Source organism: Larimichthys crocea, chromosome XIX (genome assembly GCF_000972845.2).
Source record: "Larimichthys crocea isolate SSNF chromosome XIX, L_crocea_2.0, whole genome shotgun sequence".
Classification (NCBI taxonomy): Eukaryota; Metazoa; Chordata; class Actinopteri; family Sciaenidae; genus Larimichthys; species Larimichthys crocea.
This window is the reverse complement of record NC_040029.1, coordinates 9831340-9848575: the sequence shown is the minus strand read 5'-3', so window position 1 is coordinate 9848575 and position 17236 is coordinate 9831340. Positions and strand designations below refer to the sequence as shown.

Sequence of the window (17236 nt, the reverse complement as noted above, 5' to 3'; positions counted from 1 at the left end):
TGTTTTCCCTCCCCGACCTCTCTCTGCTGAGAGCGAGAGCTGCAGTCTGGATGTCTGACTCTCACAAGGAGGCATGAAAAACAGTGTGTGTGTGTGTGTGTGTGTGTGTTTCCTGTGTGCAACTGTGTGTTCGTGTGGGAAGTGTCTGCATGCATGTCGGTGTGTTTGCATGTGTGTGTACATTTGTGGTTAAAAACAGCTACTATACAGACTTTGTGATCAGTGCTTCGTCACCCAGGAGCGTCATGTTGAAGTGTTAGTATACAAGCGGACAGAAAACATCAGATATGCAAGTGATTTCTCCCAAAAAATTCAGAGTGCAAATACAAACAGACGAAGAAGAACACACAGGCACAGCAGAATTGACAATCATTCATTAAGATGACACAGAACCGAACCGCATCCTCGGAGACACAACATGAAACGACCTTTCCGGGAAAACACATTCACATTTTTCAAATCCTCACTTTTCGACTTTTTCCTTTTTTGTTGAAGTCACGAGAAAGATCGAATTCTTTAAAACACGAAGAAACGACACATTCAGCGTTTGAGTCCAACGTCCTCGCTCGTCTGTGATTGGTACATCGGACAGAAACAAAGAAAAACTTCACATCCTCACACATTCACAACCAGTCAGTTCAAACGGGAGAGCGCCCCCCGCTGAGATACTGAAACACACAAGTAGAGCTGCCATTGATGAAACAATTTGAACCCGCGGGTTAAACTGCTATTCTTCTTTTTTATCTTCCACGTTAAGAGTCGGGGCCGAGCAGGAAAAACCACAAACCTGCTCTGACTGACTGACGTCTTCCTACAAACCAAATCTCAAATGTTTGGACCGGACCGGCAGCGCTGATCGTGTTGCAGCTCGACGGCCTGATAGCAGGTGAAACTTGTGTCAGCTGTGGTCACTCCCTCCCTCGCTCGCTCGCTAAGTGTTCAATATAAAAAGAGGAATCTTTTTTTATTTTTACGTTTAGACAGAAAGAGTTTGATATTTATGCAAAGCGGCCGCAGACAGATCACGGTGTGATTGAGGTGGGCTGCATTCATACCTGAAATTGAAATGCGCCTCTGGTTCACAGAGTGAAATCAATTTACTGTCTCCCTTGCCCAAACGCAGACTGCCTCGCTTTGCCTCAAAGTATTAAGTCAAATCAAAAACAAACCAAGACGCGTTTGTTCCCAATCAAGCTCCTAAGAATCCCGACAATCTCCTTCCGTCCCAGCTGCCTGTTTGATTTGTGTGCGCTTCGTTTTTAACGTGCACGTTGTAGACGCGTGTGATCTTTGTTCTATCGGGCGGGAGGCAGATCACCAAGGACAAATGTTAATTCCAGTTTTGCAGGAGAGTAGGCATGCGTCTGGTGTGTGTGTGTGTGTGTGTGTGGGTTTCACTCGGCTGCAGTTTCATGAGCTGATGGGGCAGTTATCATCGCTGACTGAGCAGATCTGTTCCTCCACTAACCCATTTTCAGCCACCCACTGGAAACCTGCACTCGTGACCTCCCGCTGGTCCAGCACCAACCAGTAAAATGTCAAGAGCTACCAGCCATGACTCGCTTGTTATTTCAAGTCCAACCATTCGTTTCTAATGCAGGAAAAAAGAGAAACTACTGGCACCATCCTTCTCCCATACACACACTCATGGGGCCCGGCAACATGTACAGACTCACAACAGATACATTCACATTGATCTGCTCGGAGACGAACCACCCAATTGATTGAATTTATCTTCCTATGAGTCCTTCCGTGTCCAGCAGGGCAAGAAATCTGCGTTCAGACAAACATGTGTGGTGAAGGAAGTCAGCAGGAATGTTCTTGGATATGCATAGGGCCCGGTTAAACTGGAAGAGATCTGCACGGGTGCTGTGAACGGGACAAAACCCTCCTCAACCCAGTGGCTAGCCGCGGTGCCAATCACTCTCGAAGGCAAAAGAGATCATTTCAGGCATCGGCAGGAGACACGTGTCTTTTTTTGGCTGCATCCGTTTCCAATGTGTTCTTCTAAAATGGTCTGTTTGAACAAATATCTGAGTCTTCTCTTAGAAACATTAGAGCCTCTATCATACATGGTGATCGGGTTCGTGTTTGTGTGCTATCGCAGTCAACGAGCTGCTTCGACTTGTGCATGTGGCCTCGTCCACACTTCGGCAGCGTTTGGTGAGTCTGGAAGTGTCTCCAGACGTTTTTTTACAAAAAGTTTGCAAAGAGTCAATTGTGCAACAGTTCCTGACGACACCTCGTGAGAGGGCAAAGATCCCGGAGAGGAAAAACCCTCTCAGGAGCCGCCTGGCATCTTTTTTTTTAGCTGACATTCTAGGAGATGAACAGTCTTTCCCAGAGTAGATTAGTTAGCCTCATCTAGAGCTAACCCTCAATGGATGATGTTCATAAAGCGAGCCAGTCCTCTGGATGACCTCCATCAGTCTTCACGGCACATCCCTGCAACACGCTCCCCGTCTTCAAGTCTTGGGGAAATCCAATCTAACTCTCCGTTCAAATGAGTGCTCCGATGCCATCGAACCACGAGGACTTATAAATGGATCCAGTTGGCAGATGTGACAGAGGGCAGATGAAAAATTGTCAAATTATTATCTGTCCTGTGTGCACGATAACAAACCCTTTGGCGAATTGTAAAGGCTCTGAGGGAGAGGAAGCCAGGACGCCGCTCAGCTACTGTTGGAAACGAACTGTTCTCCTCAGCTCAAGGTTCAGGGCGTCCTCAGGTGAGGACAATCTGGAATATACAAACAGCAGGTTCTGCTGCGAGCGAAAAAGTCAGCTGTACAACTGGTCCGGTTCGGCGTTGGTGAGAGCTCGCTGCTGCACGAACAGGGCTGACATTTTGGAAGCATTTCACCGGGGAGGAGGAGGAAGGGGGCGACTACAACAACAACAACAACAACAACAAGGAGCTGCCAACTACAGGCCCGTGGTCCAGCGTTCATCGCGTGACGGACACATACGAAGGGTGGGATGGAGCGTCTGTGTCGTCCAATGCGACAACACCGGGAGACATTTGCGAGGTGGCGACGTATCACTGTGGAATCATGGACCAACTGGTTGAGCACAGACTGACAGAGCCGCTCAGGGTCGGCCTGCATGCCTGTAGTCAGCGTCCCCCCGTGTGCTGCCTCTCCCTCCAGTCCAGAAGGGCCAAATCTGGTGTTTTCCGAGTCCATCCCTCTGTCTCTCCCCGCAGCATCCATGGTGTTACTTTCCTCCAGATGATGCTCCCACTCCGCCTCCCCCTCTCTCCTCCACTCCCGCTGACCTCTCTCGGATTCCTCAGATGTGCCTCTTCATGTGCAGCGCCAAGTGATCCGACCGCGAGAAACACCTGCAACCCAGAGACAGAGAGCAGCTCGTTACCAAAGCACGGCAAAGACGTTTGTTTTGTCGACTGAGCTGAGCGTTGCTGTTAGCTAGTGAGTGCTGAGCCACTAATGCACACGCAATTAATATATGTGTAACTAATTCATAATCAGCATTTTCAGCAGCACTCCTAATGACTTCAGCTGCGCCATGAATAACTAGAGAACCCCGCAGATGGATCTGTTGAAACAGTGTGTGTGCTGTGAGGGCGGAGGGAGGGTGGAGAGAGGAGGAACATGAAAAACATGTGCTGCAAAACCAAAACTAAACGAGATGAATCAAAGCCTCTCATCTGGAATCAGGCTCGCAGGAAGTACACCGGCCTATTTTTCTTTTTTTAAATGTTTGATTATTTCAACCTCATTGCCACAAATTGATATAATGCACGCTTTGAGCTGGCGTTTTGTTTATTCCGTGCATGCTCGCATAAAGACGCAGCCATTATAAGAGGCCTACTTTTCATCCCGGATCAACAGCGCGTGCACGCTCGGCTCGCTGAGCGAACACTGCAGCTTCATCCCCAGGAGAAGGCAGCTGCTCAAAAGGCAAGTGCTGCTTTCTTTCTAGGTAATTGGGAGCTGCGTGTTCGGATGATTAGTGCGCGAGGAAATATTTGAGATGTTTGAGAGTTTACTAAAGTGGCTCCACTTAATGATGTTAGGGAGAAACAAGGCACGGTGCATTCTTTTGAATGTTCTTTGAAAAAGAAGGACAGGAAATGTGTCGGAGTCCCTCGCGTACTCTAAACGTGGACACCTCCTCCACATGCTCAACCTTAATGCCTCCCCAGATGCTCATCCTAACCTGGACCACCCTCCATCTTACCTATGAATGTCCGATATCCTCGACTATCCTGACCCCAACCACTCCATGCCTTCCAGAACATCTGCCTTTGGACCTTAGATACTCCTCATTCTAACGCCTAGTCTTTGGCTGATCCTAACATCTCGTCCACATACCTGCTTTCATACGTTAGATATTGTCGAACATGACGCCTTCCTGGATGATCATCCTGACCTCCACCACTCTGGCTTCTTGCCTGAACCCTAACTGCAGAGTCTCTGGCCTAGAAGCGATGCAGGAAGATCGACCAACACCGACGGGAGCAGCATCGACTCGGCACACCTCACTCTTCTCTTCCTTCCTCCACCCTCTTCTCCTCTATAACGTGACGGCATACACTAACCACTAACCCTAACCCTAAAAAGAAAAACACGACGGCTCAAAGGTTTGTTTAGTTCTCGGTCCTCGCAGACGTTTTATCCCTCAGATGAAATCACATTTAAACACCAGATATTACGGGAAACAGATCATTTGAACCGGAATCCCCGGGCTGCCGTTCACAGTTGTGCAACTGTTGATTCTTATTTCTTTGACGCCGGTTTCAGATCGGCTCGCTCCACCGAGACAGAGGCGGCTGTCTGAGACGTCTACATGAATCAGTGTTTGGCCAAGAGGGGGAGTTACACCGTGATGAGCCACCAGTCATCTGTCTTACTGTCACACCTGTGTGTGTGTGTGTGTGTGTGTGTGTGTGCACGCTAACAAACACATGTGAGATTAATGAACGGCTCAGGAGACAGTTCAGGTTTGTGTGTGTGTGTGTGTGTGTGTGTGTGTCACTGTGAGAGTGTGTGTGTGTGCGCTCGGTGAGACAGATGGTAAAGTATGAGTCACGACTCGGGGGCACGACACCAGCTGGCACACCGTGGGTCTGTCTCCACCTCCCCCACATCCCCCCATCCTCAATCTTCCACCCCGTCTTCTGTCTCCCCTGTTTCCCCTCTTCCTTCATCTCAGCAGGGTGTGTGTGTGTGTGTGTGTGTGTGTGTTAGGCTGGAGGGGTTGGGCGCCTTGTGACACATGACAGAGGTGGGCCCGAATTAGGGATGTGCCTGCAGGGGGGTGGTGGTCTGGTGATGGGTGGAGGAGGGAGGGATACTGTATTTACTGTCTGTCCAGCTGAGACCTGATTAAGTTGACACCGCCTGGCCCTCTGCTCCGTCACACACACACACACACACACACACACACACACACACACACACTCTTTTTGTCCTTTCTTAATGAACCTATACATGATTCAGGAGGTATGTGTGATCTATTCTCACACTGTCACAGGCAAACACACACATCACGCTGACAACACACAGGCTGACGTCTCCTCACATTGTAATTTACAGACAAATGAGACTTTTTAAAGACTGATTAAAGAAATTAAAGAAATAAAGACCCGACAGTGATAAAACTGTGTGTGTGTGTGTGGTGAAACCTTCAAAGAAAATAAATAAAATAATGCAAACTGATAAATAAAATAATAAAAGAAAGTTTGTCCTTTTAATAGTGAAAAAAACTGAATGTAAAAAGTAAAAAAAACTTTTAAAATTTAAATAATACAATTTGATTCTTTCGATCCTGACAAACTGGATTATGTGGCACAAACTACAAAAAGAGAAAAGAAAGGAAAAAATTACAATAATAAAAGAAAGTTTGTCCTTTTAACTGAATGTATTTAAAAAAAAACTAAAATAAAAACTTTAAAAATTAAAATAATACAATTTGATTCTTTCGATCCTGACGAAACTGGATTTACGCAGCCGGAAATACTAAAAAAAAATATAAAATAAAATACAAATTTACCTTCTATAGTGATAAACCTGTCTCTGTGTGGCATAAAGAAACATAAAGAAATTAAAATAATTCACTTTTGGCTCTTTTAATCGTGAAAAACTGTCGACAAGTGGCGGAAAATACAAAGAAAATTTCAATGCGATCTCGCTCAGAGATCTCGGAGGTGTCAGCGATGGGCCGGATCACAGTGTAATTAAAACACGAGTAAAGATCCAACTGATCGGGGGCCTCACAAATTAACATTTTGCCGTGGTTCATAATTAATCAGGTTGCCGGGGCGACTAATTAAGAAAGCTCGTGTGAATTACATCAGATCCGAACTTCAAAGTGGAGTAAGATTTGTAAACAGGTTTCTTAAAAAAAACATGAAACCGTCTGAACGATTACATAATTAAGGCTTTCAAACTTGATATCGTGTGTGTGTGTGTGTGTGTGTGTGTGTGTGTGCTGAGCTCAAGGACACGGCGAGCTCGGGTCACAGGGATCAGGCCGGGAATGATCCGGTTTACAGGATGGTCTCTCCAAGCCTGCGGCTTTATTTACAGTAACACACACACACGCCTCTATTTTGGGTCAGAACTCCCTCCTAAAATGTCCGACACACCAGAGACCAGCACCTTTCTCTCTGCAGCTGATCGCTCCGTTAATGCTGAATATTGTTTGTTACAAAGAAAACTTCAGATTAATCTTCCATCCCGGTGATGTGAGACACACTAACGGCTTCTACAAGCGTTTTACACCTCTGTCCCGGTGTGGAAGGAGCCTCCAAATCAAGGTCAGTGTGCAGAGACGCTCCATTAATATGCTGCATACAGGAGCAGAATAAGCACCCTTTGGATCCCCATTGAAGGAGCGAGCGGGTCGGATCGCGTGCATGTTGCACATTAGTAATCCTGCCAGCACACTTTCAAACTGGGTCAGTACCAAACACATTGGGTTACCGGCGTCTTCTTCACTAAACCAAACTGTGTACAAAACACAACAGAGGCGCGCTGTGTGAGTGGAACTACTTCAAATGAGCCTTTTTGGAAAATGGAAGAAAAACACACAAGGCAGAGGAATGTGAGACGTGTTTTGACAGACCTGTCACAGTGGTTGCACTTAAAAGGCTTGGCGCCGGTGTGTTTGCGGTAGTGCCTCGTCAGCTCGTCACTCCGGGCGAATCGCCACTCGCAGCCCTCCCACGAGCACTTGTACGGCTTCTCACCTGGGGGACAAAAAAACACGCATAAGCACCAAGCACCTGTTTCCTCTCATCCACCATTCACACGCTTTATTTGTCGTGATTCTCAGATTTGAAGTTTTGCATCCCGTGTGTGTTGGATTCTTTTTCACTGACTTCCCTCTTTTCTCCTCTCTCTCTTTTTTTTTTTAAAGGGCCTGGAAAGAGAGCGAGGCGGTGTTTAACACGGAGATGGAGAAGCTCCCACTGGTCTCCAATCTTGCTGAACACGCAGAAGAGGAGAAGAGAGAAGTGGAGCGAGAGAAGAAGTGAAGAGGGAGAGGATGATGGAGGGAGGGAGGATTAGAGGCAAGGTGGATGAGAGAGTGAGAAGAGGAGGTGAGATGAGACCAGGAGAGCGAAAAAGTGGAGTAGCAGAGAGAAGTGCTGCAGAAGTGGATTAAGGCGGAGGAGGCTGCAGATATGCCGGCAGGGGGAGGTGGGCCGGCGATAATTAGGCCAGTCACACGGCGTAATGGCAAGGAAGCCACAATCTGCCAGCTGCGTCCAGCGCCGAAAAGATGTCACCTGCATCAGTCACATCCCATCTGGAGCGAGTACAGTCACACTGACACACTGACCAGATCTGCTCGAGTGGCTGCGAGGCCTAATCTGTTGAATGTGATTATCGAAACAGGGAGACACGGATCAATGGATCAGAGGAGTCCGGTGCCTTTATCTGTACCAGCTGTTGTGGAAATTCACTGATTCGGTCAGGTGGCAGCAGCTGAAAGGATCAATACTGCATCCAGTCTCAGTGTTCTCCGGTTTGAAATGAAGCTACGAAACCTTTTCTATCGAACCCGCTCGGCGAGTTAACGGGACCCGTGTGATGCCATGACAGCCATGATGAGGTGATCATGAGATGACACAGCTAATGAACGCAAACTACTAATCAATACTGATTTATTTGGATATTTTTTCACATTTTTAGCGTCCAAACTCGACGATTATTTATTTATTTTATTGTTATTTGCAGGTAAACACTGTTTTTTTTTTTTTTGTGCACGTCTCCATTGTGGACACTGATCCTGTCTCACAGAGCAGCAGGTCTGGGCCATCCCGCTCTGGCCAATGAAATTCCCGTGAGGCAGGGATGCCTGAATATGTTGCCTAGCAACCGAAGCAAGGGGGCGGGGTGTATATATATATATGTGTGTGTGTGTGTGTGTGCTGAAACATGAGGAGGCAGTAGTCAGTGCAGCTGGCTGGATCTGGCAACGGCACGCCGCCATGCCACCGGCCAATTACCGAGCACGCTGGCAGAGTACGGAGGCAGTTGCCTAGCGACGGTAACCGTAGAGCTGTACGGGGCAAGAGGGGGGGCGGTGGGAGGGATGGGGGTAGTGGTGGTGGTGGTGGTGGTGGTAGTAGTGGCGGTGGTGCAGGAGGAGGAGAGGGAAGAGAGAGAGGAGGGAGGGGGGCACTAAGAGACCAGAGCCTGCAGCAGAACAGAACCACTCAGCTACCGACTCCTCCAACGATATGCTGCCCCCGTCGCCTAGCAACAACCCCCCCCTCTCGCCTCTCTCCTCCTCCTCCTCCCTCAAGATGCCCTCGTACGAACAGGCGAGCGGAGCAGGTGCACGCCGCTCGCCTCCTCAGACAAACACTCGCGCACAGGAACGAGGTTACTTCTCAAAAAATGTCCGTCGTCTCCTTGACGGGCAGTTTTAATTTGACAATCAGGAACCTGATCCAACAGGATTAGCCCCAACTCAGCAGCATAATCTGATTACGCTCTGTTACTTTTGGATTACTTTGCCATGTTGAACGTATAATGTAGATTATGAAGCTAAGCGGATTATCTCTTGTGATTTACAGAGTCAGGACTGTTGTTTAAACTCGTCTCTTATTCTGGATTATTCAGTAAATTCACAATCCTTCTTCCATTTGACATGTTGGTAATCAAATCACACATTTCTCATCCGCACTCTGATAACCGGGTGTTTCCTGACTCTCTGTAATCCCGTTATGTGTAATCTATGACTTCCGAATGCTCTCACGTGCACGCGCTCGCTCCAGCCTCTCAGGTGCCGCCGTTGGACTTAATTGCATTCCCTCCATTAGCCGGAGCTGAAGCCGGGCGTCCGGGTCTCAGAGGTCGTTAGAGAGAGAGCGAGCGCTGCAGGCCGCGGGTCGAGTTAGAGAGAGGATGGAGGTGATGGAGGAGAGGATGGAGGAAGGACTCATACCTTTTATAATGAACTCTGGTTGTTGATTTTTACAGCTATAAGAACAACTGGTTACTCATCTGCAGCTAATCAACGATAATTGATGTCTTCATGTTAGTGTGTGCACAGTACTGACATGACTGTGTGTACTTTTATAAAAGTACTCTCCCCAGCTCGGGACTTTTTGTGGACTTAATTCAGACCCTGGTCTTTGTGGTAGAAGTTCCTCCAAAAGTTCCTCAGGAGAGTTCCTGTGGCGTTAACATGGTTAGATTATGATTATTACCACCACTGAATAATACTTGTTCTGTTAAGTATCCCACTGATATAATAAAGTATCTGGTATTTGGTTGCAATCTGCAATCTGCAACTTCTTAGGTGGCCCTAAATCCTGCACGCTGGACCTTTAAGTCACCGTCTTTCTGACTTGAACAAGCAGTTATTTTATTATTCATGTCTAATCAACACAGTGCTTGGCCCGTCTACGTGAACACGTGAACAAAGTGCGTCATGTAGTGAAGTTTCCTTTAAAGGAAAACACTGCAGTACAAACCGAGAGAGAGACAGGCGTGTTCTGAAAAGACTCTGCGACGGAGAGCCGGCAGACTATCGGAGCAGTCCTCGTGTTTTACCCCTCGCCTCACCCTTCCCAAAATCTAATTGTACCATTCCTTATCTGCCATAAGCCTATTCACAAAAAGCTCTACAGGGCACTGTCATTTCAACTCAGCCCATCTAATTCCAGATTAAATCGTAGCCTTTTCTCCGTCGGTAATTTATGGAAATAACAACTAAGAAAAAGAGGATTTGAGTAATGACATCTTTAAAGTCGTCAGGATAATGGCTCAGTGAATGGGGGAGCCTGTGGCACTGCTGTCTTTCTTCTGAAGAGGGTCGCTCTCTACTGTACCTCCCCCATCCCCGTCCTCCGTCTTCATCTACTCTTTGTTTCACTCCACGTCACTCTCTCCTCTTCCCTCTCTCTCTCTTTAGCTTTTGTGTTTCCTTTTGTCATCTTATGTCGACATTTCCTCCCTTTTATCATTCCACCTTCCCGGTTTGAATGACAAGACAGATGTTCTGTGGGCAGATGCTTTTATCTGAAGCACCTTAAGTGACGAGGATAAGCTCGTCGAGGCCGGGGGGGGAGGGTTCGTCCAGGAACTCAGCTCGTTATGGTATATGTTGTTATTTTAATAACATGCTGGATGGAGAAATAAAGTAGAAAGTTCAAGAAGACGGTGCATCTTGGTCGATCGATTGGTCGATCAGCCTTTTCTATCATTAATTAAAGTGACTAATGGCATATTTTATAGATATTTCATATTATAATCAAAGCATGACAATAACAGAAAAGATTAAAAAAGATAAATTAGCCCAATTAGTGAATGCAGTACCTGTAAACGAGCGATTTGATGGATTTTGTGCAGACAAATGAGTTTTTCTGATATTTTTAGGATCTTTTCATACAAGCCTCTGTCTTTATTAATTTAAAACATTGTTTTATCTCCTTCAGTCAAACCTTTCTAATGCAGGACAAGACTGTTTGTTGTTGTTTTCAGTCTTTACTTGTCCCATGAGATATTTTTTTAAGTTTATCTCTTACATCATAATCTAAACTCTTTTTTTTTTACATTTATATTTGGATATTGGTCGACTTTATTTATTTTTTTTACACCCTTAAAAAAGAAAGACCTCCGTGGGTGGAAACCAGTGAAAAAGGGTGATTAGTCAGAGAAAATGAATAAATGAAAAAGTCATTAAGCTTGAATAGCTAAACGTGTGCTGGTTTCATGTATCTGTTAAATTATTACAAGTTTCTTTAACTGCTGTTGGTCTCTGAGGACTCGTGACGTCCTGTCATTTGACAAAGGTTGAGCTAAATGCTGATTAATCGTTAGCAGGAATTTATCTGGATTGCAACATGATTTAATGTCCTGGTAATCTGTTCAATAGTTGTTCAGACTAACGAGCTGTATCAGCTTCTATCTGCTCTGCGAGAGGCTCGAACCTGGTCTCAGGATTCGATACAAGACGTTGCACACTGCATCAAACATCAGTGTGAAATCTGATTATGTGATACTCGAGTTTCTGATTCATTTCACTTCAGTGTATCCTCCCGTCTCTTTGCTTGTATGGATTTGTGACTGGGCAGCATCGCTGGCACTCGGCTCCCAGAGCTCTGGCCCAGTTGGCATGGAGCTTAAGCACAGGGGGCTGTAGACGCGCCACACTGGGGAAATCAATGATCGCATGTCTGTGCCCTTTGTTCCAGTCAGGCTGGTGCCTAAAACCTGTGGTGTGCGCCGCTGAGGGTGTGATCACACATATGGCGTCATTTCTTCAGTCTTAAGATAAACAGCGTTTGACAAGTTGATTTTATTTCTTCCCGGAAAACAAAAAAGGGGACCACACGAGGCATGTGATCCGTCAGCCGTTACGTTTAGTCATCTAGATGGAGGGTATCAAGAAAATCTCATTTGCGTCCCTGTAACTTGATTTATCATGATGGACGCTCTTTGCTGTACCTCCACACAAAGAACAGAGCAGACCGGAGTCCACCATACATTTAAATTGTTATTCTAAAGCTTCCACACAGGAGCTGCTCATCAGATGTCACACTCATCTCATTATACCCCTGAACGCCTCTCTTAGATGGGGGGTAGAGACTTATGTTTTCAGCCGGAACGGGCCAATTATTTCCAGCAGGATTCACACTGTTCACACCTTCTCCACAAAAGCAAGAGTTCAGATAAACACTCTTAATGTGTTTGGTGTGAGCTCGACCTGAAGGTAAAGACACGCTGAACCCTAAATCCTGCTAATTAATAACACCAAGCACACTCCATTCATCACCGGAGGTTCCCTCATGACCTGCAAACCATTACATATGAAAAATATTTTCCTAGAGATCCTATTACCTCCCCTCTCACGAAATCTCCAACCTCAGATTGAGAACCACTGACCTAGACTTACAGAGAACGCACAGAGGACGGGGAGGGCCTGAAAATAAACCCGGGGAAATGGCGGCCTATCCAGGTCAATCCATCCATCACCGTGCAGTTACTCAGACAGAGGACAGCTCCCCGACAGGGGTCTGAGTGGTTTGGGATTGAGATGGAAGAGCGGGAGAGTTATAGCTCCTGATACCCTCCCCCCACCTTCCTTCCTTCTTGAGAAGAACCTTGACAAGGAGGACCCGTCCTGGTTTGGCTCGGAGAAGTATTCACGTAAAGAAAGAGGCTTTTTTTAAATCATCAGTTCAGCCTTACATGATTTCATTTCCATGTGGTGCCAAGAGGACAAGGCTTTATTTCTAAAATCTGCATTTTCACGTTGCTTCCTCAATTATCTCAGAATTGAGGAAGCCGGCTGAAGGACGGATGCATGCAGTGTTCACATGGACCACAGAGATAGATGCGAACGCTGATATCTTGCAGAAAATGCAGACGGTTTATCTCCCTCATAGACTTAAAGAATCATCTAAAGTGTCTGATTGAGCTGCAGTGAGTCTGCACACCCCGACCTGATGGAAAGCGCTCTCAGTTCGGTTCCTGTGTCGAGTTCAGACCTGTGTTCTTCAGCGTGCAGCAGTCATTTAGCTTCACGACTGAGTCCTTTCAGCCCGTCACCAACAATGAGTGTCAATCAGTTTTATTACCAGCAGGTGTATCGAGTGGCCTCTGGTAGGAGAGCTGCTTTGTTGAAAGTCTCCGTTCTTTCTGCCACTATATCTGAAGTGCAGCGAGTAATTCACAAGCTATGTACAGATTATGTAACCCTGTGTCTCTGTCTACACACACTCACACAAATCAAGTATATTGAATCAACCTGAAGCCAGATGACCATGCGCACTGAAGAGGCCTTGCAGAAAAGCCTTGCAAACCCAAAATAGCTTCTCCTGTTTCTAATAATAGTTCAATCACTGCCAAAGCATGTTGCTACAAACCTGTGTGTGTCCTCTGATGGGCCTTTAGGTGGGAGCTCTTGGTGTACACCTTCCTGCAGCCGTTGAATTGACAGCGGTGGATCCTCTTCTTGTTCTCCGGTAGCTCCCCGACGCCGATCACGCACGCAGCCCCCTCCTCTTCGTCCTTCATCCGGACCGGGAGCGCGTGCGCCGCCACCAGCCGGGCCGCGCTGAGCCCCACCTTCCTGGCCACCAGCTTCAGGGTGAGCGTCCCGTCGGCCGAGGCGGTCAGCGTCTGGTTGGGTTTGATGAGGTGCCGGCCGAGTTCCGGGGACGACGGGGGCGTCAGGGAGGTGACGGCGCTCAGCTGGGCCTGGTGGACGCCCTCCATGCCTTCTACGTTTTCCAGCCCCTGACCTTTGGGTTTGAGGTCTCTTTTCATCGCGCCAGCAGAGGGGAAATTCTTCCGTGTTGGGCAGATCACTGCTGGTGGCGGGCTCGGGGGCTCAGGGATGCTGGGCAGGTTGGGGAGCTCCGTCAGCTCTTCTTCGCCGTCCTCCTTTAGGTACGCCGGAGTTAGTAGGCCATCCAGGTCTTGGTCAAAGAGCTCTGACAGACGTTTGGGCTCCGTCTGCAGATAACGCTCCAATTCAAGGCAGGTCTGCGAGAGAGAGAGAGAGAGAGAGAGAGAGAGAGAGAGAGAGACTCAATTTAGACTCAATTCAGGGAAGTTCACGGATTTGGGCATCTGCACTGAAAGTGCCCACCCTCACTTTCAAATCCCACTTGACAATTTCAACAGCCATCCAGTCATCCGATATGCCTCCACACACTGTGGAGAGCAAATCTGCATGGTGCCATCCGCTCACCCAGACAGGCAACCGAGCAGCTCTGCCAGCTGTCACATGCGCACGTGCACAGATAGCCACCAAGACAGCCAGGATTACCTGGCAGCTCCGGCAGGACGGCTGATTACACACTGATTGATTGCGACCGCTGTAGTGCGGAACGAAAGCGAGGCGAGCGGATGGCGGGAGGAGGAGGAAGTCCTAAACTGTACAGAACTCCTATCAAACAACATTTTATAGAGCTCTGACAAGCCGCGTGTGCACCGGCTTTCCACTGAGCCAAGATAGGAAGATTTATTCAGCTGTAGTTATGGTCCGCTTCATCCCTATTACTCCAAACACCTCTCCCCATGGAGGGCAAATAAAAGACTACACCCCCCCTCCACCTGATCTGTGTGAACTGGCATCCTGAGAAGTCTATTACTTTGCAACAAGCTGGCACGACTCTAAGAGGAGAGCCGGCATCCTCCGTGTCCAGGATGAAGCTATTATGTTTGAGCGGACGGCGCCGGTTTGATCCCGGGGATCGTTGCGTGTCGCTTGTAGCCGCTAACCTGTTTTGACAGCTGAGATGGAGGCGGGCAGCTCCGCCGGGCGCCGCGCTGCTCGCCACTTCATTTGTGTGTAAATGGGCGCTGACAGACGGAGCAGCTAGTTCCATTATCAGGAATAAGGCTGCACAGACTGAGCACATCAGAGACATTTACAATCTTTACAAGCCCCTCCACCCCCTTTCCTTGTTTGCACCTTCTAAAAATAAAACCTCCACTCTGTCTTTGGAGGGTGGTGTCTGTTGCTAAGGGAGCGTGCTTCCTCCTGTAAGTTTGTTTCAGTATTTGCACGCTGACGTGAAATTAAAAAGCTGCTCGAGGAGCGAAGGTAACACGCCTACATGATTTTATTTATCTTCCTGCGATGGCTTTGGAAAATAACTTCCATGCGAGAGGTCTGAACTGCTTCCTTCATGTCTGCGGCCAGTGAACTGAGAATTATTGGTATGTGATGAAGGGAATAACACGTGAGGGTGTAAAGGTGTAGAAAAAACACACCCACGCCCAAAAACACTCTCCCTCTCTCACTCATTTTCGCCTCACTCGCTATCGATCCACCCCAAAAAAGTCCCCGTTCTCCTTCTCCTTCCCATTGTTGTCTCCCCCCTCTCTCCCAAGGTGAGGACTAATTATCCACTAAAAAAACAGCCGGTTAAAGGCGACTTCATTCAGCAAAACGCTTAGGACTGCAAACCAAGGTGAGTGTGTGAGGTGGAGATAGTTCAAGGGAGCGGAAAAGAGGATAGAAACGGATAAGCGAGAGCGAGGAGGAGGAGGAGGAGGAGGGGAGTGATGGAAGGACAAGGTGAAGGAGGCGAAGAGTGGAGGAAGGAAGGCGTCGACTCGGCTTCCTCAGCGGGGGGTGAATCCTTTTTGGAAGTGTGACATTTGGCATAACAGGATCGTGTCAGCGGGCGAGCGGCGGACAGGAAAAAAGGGCCCGTGTGCAGTAAATGTTGGGTTATGACACGCGGTGATGTGCTCGGGTGTCGGCTGCGACAGGGCGCGAGGTGAAAGTGTGTGTGTGTGTGTGTGTGTGTGCATAGTGTACTTATAAGCGTGCGGGACGTTTGACAAGGTGGCGAAGACGGCGGAGCTTATCCCGCTGCTTCTTCTTCTTTCCATCCGTCTTTCACTCCGTCAAGACCCCCCACCTCCCCTTGCACCACCCTCCTCCCCCAGGTGGTGACATTAACATTGTACGAGAGAAGGTCATGCAGTTGTGTGTGTGTGTGTGTGTGTGTGTGTGTGTGTTCTGAACATAGCTGTATGGAATTATGCTACTTCGCATGTGCATAATTATGCGTTGCATAAACGCGTCTATTTGCTGATCTCGTGGCCTGAAGTGAATGTGTGTGTGTGTGTGTGTGTGTGTGTGTGTGTGTGTGAGTAGGCAAGGACTCAAGAGCCAAGAGCATCGCACAATAGCCAAGATAAAGGCGAGCTCATGGCCCGCTCCGGCTCTGTTGCTTTGGACAGGCGCCGATCTGCAGAGCCAACAACATCAACTGGCTCTGCACAAAGCCAGCGTCCATTTCCTGAAAGGCTTTCAGGATGATTCCTTCAAGCGAGGAGCCAAAATAAACCGAGACAATCCAACGGTTGTTTCAAAAGAAGACCCCCACCAACACCACCTCCACCTGAGAAAGGAGGGACGTCGCTGGGACAAACTGGGGCTCGAGCAAGGCGGCGGTCAGTCGACTTTAGGAGCAGCATGTCAAAGCGTCGACCTTTTCTTTTGTTCGTCACTCTCAGGTTATGTAACTTGTGTCTTTTCTGGTCGAGGAGTGAAACGTTTCCACTAATGAGGTGAAAGTGCGGCAGCAGGGCATGAAATCCTCACCCTGCATCTCTTCACGTCCCTGAATCAAAACGTATTCCTGCCAAACTCACACTGTCATTTCCACGACGGGTTGATGAACCAAGCACGGCGACGCTTAATTGCGCGGTCAATTACCTTAATCATTTTCAGTCAGGGCTTCAGTCACTGTCAGCTTTGGAGGATGTGGAAAAATACATGATCTGTAGTGGAAAGTAGCTCTGCAACAAGGGAAGGAAGTTTTTTCTGGATGCATTTGACATTAAAACCATTTTGCAGTGTTTGGTGTGAGTTGTGCATGTGCACAGACCTCTCTCTATCATCCTGCTCATAAATATCAAAGAATCCTGATGGAAAAACACCAAAGCGGCAAAACCACAAGACCCAGCAGCCAGTGAAGTGTGTGAAAGAGAAGTAACAGGGAGGTGAGGCTGGGTCCGGGGTCGGGTCAGTGCACAGTCAAACTTTCTCCTCCTCTCGTCTCCTCTCGTCTCGCCCTCTCCTCCCCGTCCATCAGGGCCCTTTGGCCTGGCAGCTGATCCTCTCTCTCTGCCATCGCCATCAAAGTGCAGGCTGCCGCCCAACTGTTAGCACCCCGCTACGTCTCTAATAAAAAGCCTGGGTTATAAATATGAACAGAGGAGCGTGCACAATGCCCTGAAGGAAGGCCCAAAACACCACTAAACAGATAAATGTAATGGGG

General features: G+C 47.9%; 1 protein-coding gene across 1 annotated transcript in view; it reads right to left on the bottom strand.

The window, feature by feature from the left end:
* Positions 1-959: 959 nt before the first annotated feature.
* LOC104928318 (Krueppel-like factor 7) overlaps positions 960-17236 on the bottom strand; it is a 29567-nt gene continuing 13290 nt past the window's right edge. The window contains exons 2-4 of the mRNA XM_010742578.3: positions 13355-13976; positions 7093-7216; positions 960-3343 (exon numbers count right to left, since the gene is read on the bottom strand). Coding sequence (XP_010740880.1) covers positions 3292-3343; positions 7093-7216; positions 13355-13976 — 798 coding nt within the window. The 3' untranslated portion in view covers positions 960-3291. The remainder of the gene's footprint in view (positions 3344-7092; positions 7217-13354; positions 13977-17236) is intronic.